At 34.5% G+C, this 12,172-nt stretch overlaps 1 protein-coding gene across 1 annotated transcript in view; it reads right to left on the bottom strand.

Moving 5' to 3' along the window:
• The window catches only part of LOC125194601 (protein NETWORKED 1A-like), a 5,407-nt gene extending 762 nt beyond the window's left edge, over positions 1-4,645 (bottom strand). Inside the window, exons 1-4 of the mRNA XM_048092856.1 lie at positions 4,597-4,645; positions 4,333-4,501; positions 164-4,152; positions 6-59 (exon numbers count right to left, since the gene is read on the bottom strand). Of these exons, the coding sequence (XP_047948813.1) occupies positions 6-59; positions 164-4,152; positions 4,333-4,435 (4,146 nt within the window). The 5' untranslated portion in view covers positions 4,436-4,501; positions 4,597-4,645. The remainder of the gene's footprint in view (positions 1-5; positions 60-163; positions 4,153-4,332; positions 4,502-4,596) is intronic.
• Positions 4,646-12,172: the final 7,527 nt, after the last annotated feature.

The raw sequence follows: 12,172 nt of genomic DNA, 5'->3' as shown, positions 1-12,172 counted from the left end.
CTGACAAGGGATGAGTCTTCCACAGCTACTTCGGAGTCATCTCCAACGACTTCGAGAATCTAAAAGATGCAAATGTATTATTCACAAGCATATAGGGCAAGATCCAAATTATAAAAAACTAGAAATGAATTGATCTACTAACAAGAGAGAGTGTGTTTGTTACCTCTGGCTCATGGTCACGGGATGCTTTGAGCTTTGTCTGAAGAAGAGCATTATGCTCAAGAAGCATTATATCCTCTCTTAGAGCAGATATGACTGGATCGTATGCATGCAGCTGCGATTTCAACCCGCCAATTTCATTCTCCATCGAGCTAATCTCCCCTTTCATTTGCTCAACTTGAGATGTTTTTGAAGCATTCTCATTCTCAAGTTTCTGGCATACTCCACTAAGCTCCTGCAGCTTGTTCTTGAACAGAACTTCACGGATAGAAGAGATCTGAAGGTCAAAGTAAAATACCGTAGCTTCTGCTTCCCAGAGTTCAAACTCGTTGCTCTTCTCCTTGAGATCTGAACACAAAGCCTGTTCTCTAACAGTTTTCTCTTCCATCTGCTCCCGGAGTTGGGAAAGCTCGCTCTCAACGTTCATCTTCAGCACATTAAGGCTCTTCATTTCCTCCCTCTGGGCTGTATTAGCTTCGGACAGCCGGATAATGTCCTTCTCAAGAGTCTCCTTCATCTGCACTGACTCTAGGATATCCGTTTTCAGCTCATCGACCGTTGTACACAATTCCAGATTAAACTTTTCGACACTTTGAAGCCTCGTTTCTGCATCCAAGAGCTTCCCCTCTGTTTGAAGCAAAGTCTGTTTACCACTCATAATCTCCTCCTTCATCTCAACATTGTATTCTCTCATCCCTTGCATCTCTCCTTCCAACTTTTGGACAGCATCTTTCAAGAGTTGGTTTTCTGCCTTTTGCAGCTCCAGCTTCTCTACCAATGCAGACATTTCCCTTTCAAAGCCACAGTTGATCTGATGCTGTCTCCTCAGATCACTGAGGAGTGATTTTACGTGTGAAGACTTCTCCTCAATGAAGCTCCTAAAAACGACTGATTCGTTAGCAGTTGCTAGGCATTCAAGTAGAGCAGCATTGCTATGCTGATCTACCTTTTGTTTCTCCTCCTTTAGAACAGAAAACTTGTTCAGTAAATTTGTATTATCCCGGCTTACTTGCAAGTATGCCGCCTCTAAAGTGTTGTATGATTTATGCAAATCGGCTTGTTTGATAGTAAGACTCTCCAATTCAACTTCAAGCATAGCAGCATGCTGACGACTCTCACACACATCGGATTTTAATACTCCGTTCAGCTCTTGGAGTTTTTCGTTTTCAGTTTCTGCCATAGCGCTCATGGTTTTGAACTCCTGCTCTAAGGTCTTCCTCTGCAACTCGAATTCCATCCCCTTGGATTCTAACTGCTTGAGGAGGGTCAGGAGAACAGAGTTCTCAACCAAGAGCAGCTGCTTTTCATCCTCGTGGCTTGATATGGAACTTTTCATATCTTCAATAGTTTCGATAATATGGTGCACGGTGTTCTCCATCTTATCCTCGGGATGACAGTCCGGATCAGCTTCAAGCGCCCTGAAAACCTGGTGAATGCTCAATCTGAGTCTCTCGATTTCATCCAACAAGACTTCAGCTTCTACTTGCTGCTCAAGGCTCTCACTCTCCAGCTCCGAGATCAATTTCTCCGCCAATTTGGATGCCTCAACGTGTTTTTGGCACTCAATGATGAGAGAGCAGTTCTTCTCTTCCATATCTTTCATAAATTTGTGCAAGACGGATATCTCAAACTGAGCTTTAAGTGATTTCTCGAGTTCCTCTTCGTATTCCTTATTTTTCCAGCTATTTTCTTGTTTCAGGAAATGAATCTGGTCTTCTAGTCCAGCCAATCTAGTGTCACTCTGAAGCTGGGAGGAACTTCGTTCTTGCTTCTCCATAAACAACGATATTTTGAGTTCTTCGACTTGACAGTGAACTCCCTCCTTTTCTCTCTCGAGGCTCATGCATTTGTCTTCAAGCCCGGTATATTTCTTCTCTAAGGTTTCTAGTCTTCTCTCAACGTTTTCCAACCTGGTCGCCAAGCTAATCCTTTCCTCCAAAAGATGAGACCTTTCATTCTTAAGCAATTCACACATTTCTTCCAATCCCTTGGATTTCTCCCTCAAACCTTCAAGTTCACCTCTTGCATTGCAGAGGGTATTCTCAACAACAGCATTTCTTTCCAACAGGTTGTGCATATTATCGGTCGTAGCCTTCAACTGAGAAAGAAGAGAAGCTTTCTCGGACATGAATGTGGCCTTTTCTTCTTGGAGAAACCGGCAAGATTCCTGCAATGCTTTAACCGTTTCTCGTGAGCCCTCCAGCTCACTCTGCAAGCACGAGATCGAGCTTTCTAGGACCACCTTTTTATCCAAAAGTTCCTGCATGCTCTCCAGCTTACTCGACAGGATTTGTCTCTCGTTACTCACCTCCTCATTCATCTCCCTCAGCATTGAGTTCTCATTCTGCAAGCTCTTTATCGAACTCGTTACACAGTTTTTGCTCAGACCTGCTGCTTCTACTTGTTCGACTAAAGCCTGATAGCTCCTATTCAGCCCTTCGATTTCCTCTTCCATACGCGTTATCTCCTGCTCGAGGGAATTACTTAGGTCGCTGTGGCGTGAAACTTCTTTCTCGAGTCTCTCCTTGATCTCTCTCAAGGTAAGGATTTCATTTTGCATTTTCTCCACCGAAGATGAGTTTGCTCCACTCAGGCTTTGATTCTCTTCCCGAACCTGACAAATCTCTTCTTCAAGTCCTACTTTGCTTGCTTCCAAGTCCTTGAGCGTGTGGAGCACGTTTTCCAGCTCAAGCTTAAGAGCTCTCTGATCATCTCGAGATTGAGAATGCAGGTCCTGAAGAGTGGCCTCAACTTTTGCACGACGCGAGTGTTCATCTTGCAGGCACGTTTGGAGGCTCTCCAACTCCTCCTGCTTCCGTGAAAGCTCTTGATCCTTGGCAGCAATCTTCTTTTCCAGTTTCTCAGCCTCTGTTTGCAGCGAAAGGTTCGACATCTCCAATAGCAAAGACTTGTCTTCAGCAGTCCTCAGCTTCAGATTTCCAATCAAAACATCATTGTTAAGGCGCTTGACTTCCTCTTTCGCACACGTCAAGTCCTTCTCGAGCTTGGAAATTGTCTCCAAGCAGCATTTGTAGCGGAGTGCAGATGCTTCTTTCTCCTTGTTGAGATCTGCAAGGGACTGTTGAAGCTCGGAGACTTGGGTTTCAGCTGACTCTGCTTGTTTCTTGAGCAGTCGAGCCTCATTTTCAAGAATGGTGATCAGATTCTCGAGAACTGATATCTTCTCAAGACATTGTTTATAATCTTCTTCGTTTTCACGCTCCAATCTACATATTTCGTCTTTCAATTCCCTGCGATTCTCTTCCAAATTTGCTATCTTCTCCAAGTACTCGTTGTGTTTAATGAGCCCAGCATTATTCTCGGCCTCTAACTGAACAAGAGCTTCCTTCAACGTCTGAACTTCTATCTCAGCTCTGCTAGCTCTCTCATTGAGCTCGATAGAGTCATCCTTGGCATTGTTGAGCTCTACCTCGACACTGGATAGCTCTGCCAGACACCGTTGATACTGGACAAGGACACTCTCCTTTTCAGCTCGGATATCAGCAAGTGCACGTCTCAAGCTCTCGACTTCACTTTCAGCTTCTCCAGCTCTTCCAGCCTCCTTCACGGCCTCATGATTTTCGTTTGAAAATTTCAGCACTTGAGCATGAAAAACCGGGGTCCTTTCAATAGAGTTTGAATCTTCTTCGTCTCCCCCTAGTTGATCATCTTTAAGCCCATGCAAGTCACCTGAGCCAAACAATGCACGGACTATTCTTGTTTCTGGTGTGCGAGGAGGTTTTGAAGGCGAATCTTCAACCATATCGACAGGTACTTGGTCAGGAAACGCCTTTGCTAAGGTCCGATGGGCATGGCGCAACTCCCCTGTTGCGTGATTGTATCTTTCAGCTAGTGCACGATATGCCCTGTAGAATTCCTCAACTAATTTCATCAACTCGGGCCGTTTCTTGTAGTACATCTCAGCCCTTCTAGCGAATGAATCCGCATCCTCTTCAAGTAGCTTGATCATAAATTTTACTTTGGAATCAATATCTGATATATCATGAAACATAGGTCAGCATATACAAAAGAGAAGAAAATAGCAAGCAAAAGCATCAATCTAGTGAAGATGTATATCACATTGATACTTATATAGGAAACTGGATCTTCCTATCAATCAGATAGAAGAAGTTTAAAACTAAACTCACAAACATTCATAGCAGAAAAATGAACCTGTTAGATTGTCATGGAGCCATTTAGAGTTCTTAGGGCTGTTGTGGCTATCCCACCACCAAGAATATAACCGCCTCGATTCTGAATGTGATAACGCTGCCATAACTCTGGCTACGAGCAAATAATGTGCTAGTTCAGCCTCAAAAAATTGATCCTTGTATGTTAGGCTCTGCAATCCCAAAAATGGCAGACAGTAAAAAACCAAAATTTTAACTATGACTTCACAAGATGCAGGACTTTTTCGAGCAAGGGCATATGGTTTACCTTCTTGATCAGAACTGGTAAACAAAATGCAGTTCACTACAGTGAGCACACAGATCAACAACTTCCTAAACAAACTACACAAAATTTATTACAGTAGCAGAAAGCATTTAAATGATAAAAATAAAACAAAAAATCAGAGCCGCCAAGCACAATATGAAGCCATTCATGAAAATGGGCCTCTCAGAAAACTCCAAGATTGAATCTTTCAACTAATATCCATACAAAATAAAACAAAGATCAAATTTTTACAACTACCCAAAAAAAAGACTCACAAAAAAACTGAGAAACTTGATCAGCAGCAGGCGCTAGATTCTCACATTCACCCCATAGCTTCTCTCTCTTTCAACAAATTCTGAGACATTATTCTCTGTGAGTCTCCCCTTTCTCTCTCTTTATCTTTGAAGGGTCATCAGCATTATCAGTCTTTGGTGCTTTGTCAGTGTGACAGAAGTCTGTAAAAGGAGAGTGGTGAAAAAACTTTTATGGAAACTATGAAACTATACATACAGATTGAAATTGTGTGTATGTATACGCGTCTTTAAGGTTTATGAGATTTTAGAAAAGAAATGAGAAAAATCAGCGTTACATTATGATTTAAGAAGATTTTGACAACGGATATATTATGCGTGGAGTTTCATGTCACCACTTTATTGGGTAGAGAAAATGGCGAGTACTCATCACTCACACTACTCTCTTTAATTATATCTTTAAATATTATTTGTATAAGTATTTTTTTTCTTTTTTTTCTTTGCTAATGAATGGGGCGACTTTGTTTTATTTTTCGAATCAAATAGATAGAATATGCGTTTGTTTTTAGTCCTACATTTTGTAAGGTGGAGTTCATACGAATATCATTTATATATCCTGATATAAATCAAAATCACTTTTCTTTATGTAGAAGTAACTATAAGATGCCCAGATTTTGAAAGTTGTGTAATTAATTGCGTTTACGAGCAATAATAACAATATAATCGGCATTTATGTAGTATCTGTATTTCCTCAAAAATAGGTGTTGAGAAATCAATATCAGTATTCAGTATTTACTAATTATCCGTTGAAACTTGAAAGTGACTATATAGTTATCTGTCTAAAAAATGGTAACAATCCTTCGAAAAAAAATGTAGTAAAAAATTATATGGCTATATTTATATTATTGAAAATACTAACTGTTACTAAGATGGAGGAATACGCATAATACAAAAAGCTATGATACAAATAGTGTGAAAAAGAAAACAAGCATGCTATGACAAAGATAGGATAACTGTCTTCCATCATTCACATTCTGTAAATGAAATGAAAACGTTAATTATTGAGGGAGAAAATTGACTATCAGTTTTACTACAAGTTATTATTTCTAACTGGAAGATAAGTATAAATTCTAGTAAATAAATTCGACTCGAATCACTCGATCAAAATGGCAAAGTGTGACTCTTATTATGAGACAATGGAGTATTAATTATTCCAAATAGTAGTTATATGTTACTATGGAGTGTATCAAAATATCAAGGTTTACCCGATTCATTATTTTAATTTAAAAATATTTACTTACACTATACTATCTCTGTGTACAATAAACTTTATACTAATATTTCCATATTTATTTTGATGATTATCAAGTGGTGTTAAAGAGTTAAATAATTGAACATATGAATTAAAAAGTATTACCTTTATGAAAATAAACATATATTTGTCACATCTGATAAAGGGAAAAGATTTACTTGATCATATTTAGTAAATTTTTCTAAATCATTACTATTACAATTAAAATACATATGATCTCTTGAAACACAAATTATAAACTTTTGTAGATTTCAGAATATTTTTTCATGCAAGAAATTAATAAGTTTTTATTCACTGATCAATGTATAGTACTACATTATCAATTTATGTCAATAACATAATCAATATTTCTAATTTTTGAGATGAAATATAGATGAAGAAGTGTAGAGTTGTTGTACAAGTGATCACATAAGTAACGTCCATTGCAACATATACTAGATTTTCTATTCTTTAAGAGAACAATTTTTTGTGTACATCACATTACTATCCGTATTATTTCCGACTAGCGTTAGTGTATGAAAAGAAAAAGAGAAGAGAAAGGGAAAATGAAAATGAACGAAGTCGAAGTCGAAGTCGAAATCGAAATCGAAGTCACTAAAGATTAAATAATAAGGAGCAAAAGTAGATGAGTTGGTTTATTGGGCGTGACATTAAAATTTGTGATTAATTGTAGCATAGAATCGCATGAATCTTTCGCCACCACATTTAAATCATTCACCAATGGGCCTCCATATCTTTAAAACTAATTAAACAATCGTGAGAAACAAGAAAAAATAGAAAGTGGGTAGGTATTTGACTTATTGCCTTCTCAATTCATTGATAATTAATGTGGACTTTGAAAGAACATGGGTTATTTTATTTATGTTTAATTACTTAAAAAAAAGTATTCTAGTTTAATTTTTCGCTTGACTACTACGGTCAATATATATATGAACACTACAATAATTTTGATTATGTATGTAAATTTTAATAATTAGCGCTACAATATAAAACTTGTGTGAGGTCGTCTAACAATCCAAAATTTATGGAACATGTCAAGGCTCATTGCCTCATATAATGGTATAAAAACAGTTATGTGTTTGAGATACTCAAGCTCCGAGCTTTAGGAAATCAAATAGCGTTTTCACATTATTCTTTTACCCCATATGCACTCTATATGGCATAAGATATTGGAATGCATTAAATAGTATAGTGGAGTATTGAATTGTAATCAAGTTGATATGATGAAATACTACTATGAAGATAAGATGGAGATGAACAATGAATTGATAGTTAAAAGTCATCTCAACAATCAATGTTTTAGGTGTTAGTTATACAACCAATATACATAGGTGTGTATGTATTGTACTCTGTGTAGTTTGATAGCAAACAAGCAACACATTTATGAATTATGGGTGAATAATATTTGGAGTTAGGCCTAGTGCTAGTATTTTAAAATTGGATATTAATTGGTGGATCGATGTAGATATCATCTTTCAGTAGAAACATTTATTAGCTTTCTCATAACAGTATGTAGTTAGAATTGTGGGTCAGTTTAGGGTTGTGAGTCAATACATGCATCGACCTTGAATTGGTCTTTAAAAATTACCATTGAGATGTGAAGTAATAGATTGGCACAATCAGAGATGAAGTTTTGTTATGAGAAAAATGGACATTTGAAGATTTAGGGTTGTGTCTGTTAATATTATGGACAAAAGATCCACCCTTGGTCAATTCATCTTGTTGTAAGCAACCTTGATGGTTATAGGAGCAAGAATCAGATAGTGGTTGCTCTCAAGTTCAAAAGTAGAGTTCAAATGAGTGAAATATGGTGTAGCTGGAGTATTGCGGCTACGGATGTACCAAGTTCAAGGTTTATAGAAAAAAATTATTTTTTTTATAAAACTCATAATAATATGTACCAGTTCAAGGTTTATAGAAAAAATTAAATTTTTTTTTGCAAGTTGTATTATGTTTCATGCTAATAATCAATCCTTAAACTATCTTTTCATTTCAAAATCATTTCAGTTGAATCTATTGTGTTCACTTTCTACATTGTCCATCTATATATGTAGTGGGGGTTTACACTCTAGTCCTGACATTTCTACAAGTTATGGCATGTATAAATAGAGATCGATCGTGTATATTCGATTAAATACGTTGTGTTTTTATCAAAGAAAACGACATATACACAAATGCAGTAATGCATCTAAACGTTATGAATCCCATCATGACACAAGTTGCATAAATAAATTCCAATATAAAATGAACTGTTAAATACTACTACTAATTAGCTTAACTAGCAGCTTTTCCTAGCAAGATTTGCTTCGTTGTAAGGCTATGTTTCACAAAGCAGATCGCATATTTAAAGCTAAATAACTGAATCTTGATGACTTATTAAATTAGTAAACAAATAAATACATCTTGTGGGAATATAGACAATGATTTCGTTATCTAACGTGTTATATGAGAGTTTGGCAACACATCTATTTTTAAGAAGTCATGTTAGGTTAAACTTCTTAAATGAAAATTTGGCAAGACTGTAATTATTCATACATTGGGATATTTATGGATTATTCACATGAATTTCCATTGTGCTTAGTTTGTGGAGTACTCTCAACTGTAATAAATTGAATTTGTCTTATGTTAAATTTTGAAGTTGATGTGTATAGATAATGATAGATTTTATTTTTCTAACATCGTGCTACGGTTATTTTATTTCTGTGCTCTAAATGTGTTTGTCAAAAAAAATCATAATTTTTCGGCAATTCTATTCTGAATTATGTATCATTTCATTTGAAGATACCGTCGGTGCGAATATTATGTTCAAATGTGCAATCTTCCACGTCAATTGATCGGAATATTTTTTTGGTTTTCCTATAGTTCTTTTATTTTATATGATTATTAATTATTAATATTAATAGGCTGCAATATTTTTGTTCAATGAATTACTATATTTTAGGATGCAAGTAATAATTTTCGAAGGTAAAAGAACAAGAATTTATGTTAAAACTGTAATTATCGCTTTTCTGTTCTATTTTTGGGGCATCTCTAACAAGTTTAATCATTGAACTTTTGGATTGAAGTGTGGAATAAAGTTAAAAGATAATTTTTGAAAAAACCATAATGATTGTTACCAATTAAGCTTATGGGGCACCATCATTCAACACATGACTGTCTATGCTCCCCTTTGTGATTAAAATAAAATAAAATAAATAAAAATAATAATAATAATAATCCGTGTTAAAAAAAAATAATTAATAATAATAAGTAATAACAAGCCTAAACATCAAGGTGCGAGAGTAATCAATCAAACTGTAGAATTAGTTTAGCGATGCTATATCATTTGATTGTTGACAAAGACAAATAGATGCCATTTCCTTACTTTAAGTAACCACTAAAGCCCCCACTTTTAACTGTGTGTAAACATAAAGACATGTACTAATCAAGATGAATCCACTCAAATGTCATTAAAATTATTTGAAACATTATGGTCAACTGCATAAATAATCACTCCTACAGATTATACTATATACTAGTACTACTATATAGTATAAATTTTTTTTTAGTTTCATAATTGGACCAGCTTGCTCATATATAAATTTTTTCCCCAAATCTTATGTTTTTCTTCACACATGTCTCCTTTTGATGATAACTAGTGTTAACCCACGTGCGATGCACGACAGAATATTTTTTTGTCATACAATTTTAAATTTTTAATTGATTAATTAAAATAAGAAATAATATAATTATATAAAATTTAAAATAGAAAAATATACTACTATATAATAAAAATTCAATAAGTATATACTCCTCAATTCATTTTACACCTAAAAATATTAAATTAAACATATTTAAACTGAAATTAAGAAAAACACAATTATTTGGACAATGCTAAAGACACTATATTAAGTGTTGACATTTTTGAAAAATATGTTTAAAACAGTCCTTTATATTCCTCTACTAAAAATAATAAATTGTGTAAAGATGAAGATAAATACTATGTATGTTTGAATTAAGGATGTGGCAATTCTTCCCTCTCTAAGAACTGTAAGAAATATTGGGATAAAATTCTGGAACCATATACACGCGGTATTCTAACTATTGTAATCAAAGAATAAAAACAACAATAAATGAAATGGAAATTACAATGAAAATTAGTCAAGAAAAATCCTCTTTCCGCAAGACAGTTACATCACGGTTAGTGCTCTCGGATTGACAGATTTTCCCCAAAGATGAAACGACTTCCTCCTATTGTATATAACATCTCAAACCTGCTAGACACCTATAAACTTGATGGGGCTCCAAAATCGAGCAAAACAATGTTCCTAAAATATGCAATAAAATGTTAAGAGAATGAAGAATGTTTTGTTGGTGTGTATTCCATCCACAACTCTATGCCTTTTATAGGTACAAAATTAGTAGTACATAAGAGATCATGGAATTAAAATATCATAAATTATAAAATCAAGACAATATAGGTTATAAAATTTGTTAAATGCTTATTATTCTATTTAAATATTTGTAACCACCAATGAGTCATTGTAGTGCTTTAAGAATTAGTCAAATGCTCGTTAAAATATCTAAATAAATATTCATGAGAGTTACTTAAAATATTCAAATTGATTCATAACTTATAAATATTTTAAAATAAGGACAAAATATATAAATATTTAAAAAAAAAGCCAAAACTCGCCTTTTATATATGTATAGAATAGATGGCATAATCCTTTATCTACCGACTACGTACCATAATTGGTTAAATGCAAAATTAGAGAAAAATATGGCCCCTACCTACTCCGATGTGAATTTCCTAGATATCTTGATTTTAATGTTTCAATCCATTCATAGTTTCATACTGCTTTACATAAGCCAAAAAAAAAATACTCACTTCACATGTTACATCGACCAGGCGGATGCAAAAAATTATGTTGATAAGAGTTCTATATTCTTAATTTTGTATTCAAAATTTCGAAATAATAATTTTCATATATTTTATTATGATGGCATGGGCTTTTGCTCTCTAACACACATAAAATACCAAAACAATCAATTACTTCCTCCGTCCGCCATTAAATGTCTCATATTTGATCGGCATGGATTTTAAGAAATTGTTTGACTTTATAAAGTAAAGTGGATAGAAAAATTGGTGGAATGTGAAGCCTACTTTTATATATTGATTTTATAATAAAATGTGAGTGGAATGTAGGATCCACTTACCAAATATGATAAAAGTGAAATGAGACATTTATTGGGGGACGGACGAAAAAGGAGAAATGAGACATTTAATGGTGGACGGAGGGAGTATACAACAAAAATAGCTTTGGAGGACCAGTAACATTGATAAATAATACTCCCTTCGTCCCATAGAAATAAGTAATTTGAGTTTGATCCGAGTTTTAATGTGTAATGGGTATAGTAAGAGAGAATAAGAAAAAATAATTGAAATTGTGTAGTGAATGATGAAGTCCATAAATGGATATAAACTATTTTTATGGGATGAACGAAAACCGGAAATATGATTAATTTCTATGGAATTGGGGAGTAGATTGGGATTCATATCCAATAAAATAAGTCTTAAGCATAATAATTGAATAAAATAAGTGGACTTAATAACAATAATAAGATAGCTCAGTATCCAACAGCTTAAACATTACTAAAGCTTAATTGGAAAACAGAGTTTTTACCTTTCTCTCCTTTTTTTTCTTTTTATGATAATGTTACATCACTTCCTTCAAGTAAAAAGATAACAATAGATCGAGTAGTAATTTGGTGGTTCTGTGGTAAAGTGAGTTGTACTACTGTATACCAGTATAGATGTTTGCGCTCCACCAGTTTGTACCATGTCCTTGAATTACCACTAACTCATTCTACGTAATAGCTGGCATATAATGTCTTTTTCCCTGTCTACAATAGTATTTATTTTACTTATTAATGTCAAAATTGGTTTGGACCCTACATAGTATTTTTAGGGAAATAAATTATTGATAATGCAGTAAATCACGAGGTACAGTGTGATTTTTAATATTAATCGATC

Source organism: Salvia hispanica, chromosome 6 (assembly GCF_023119035.1).
Source record: "Salvia hispanica cultivar TCC Black 2014 chromosome 6, UniMelb_Shisp_WGS_1.0, whole genome shotgun sequence".
In the NCBI taxonomy this organism is placed as follows: domain Eukaryota; kingdom Viridiplantae; phylum Streptophyta; class Magnoliopsida; order Lamiales; family Lamiaceae; genus Salvia; species Salvia hispanica.
The sequence above is the reverse complement of the archived record's forward strand: the minus strand, read 5'-3'. Positions and strand labels throughout refer to the sequence as shown.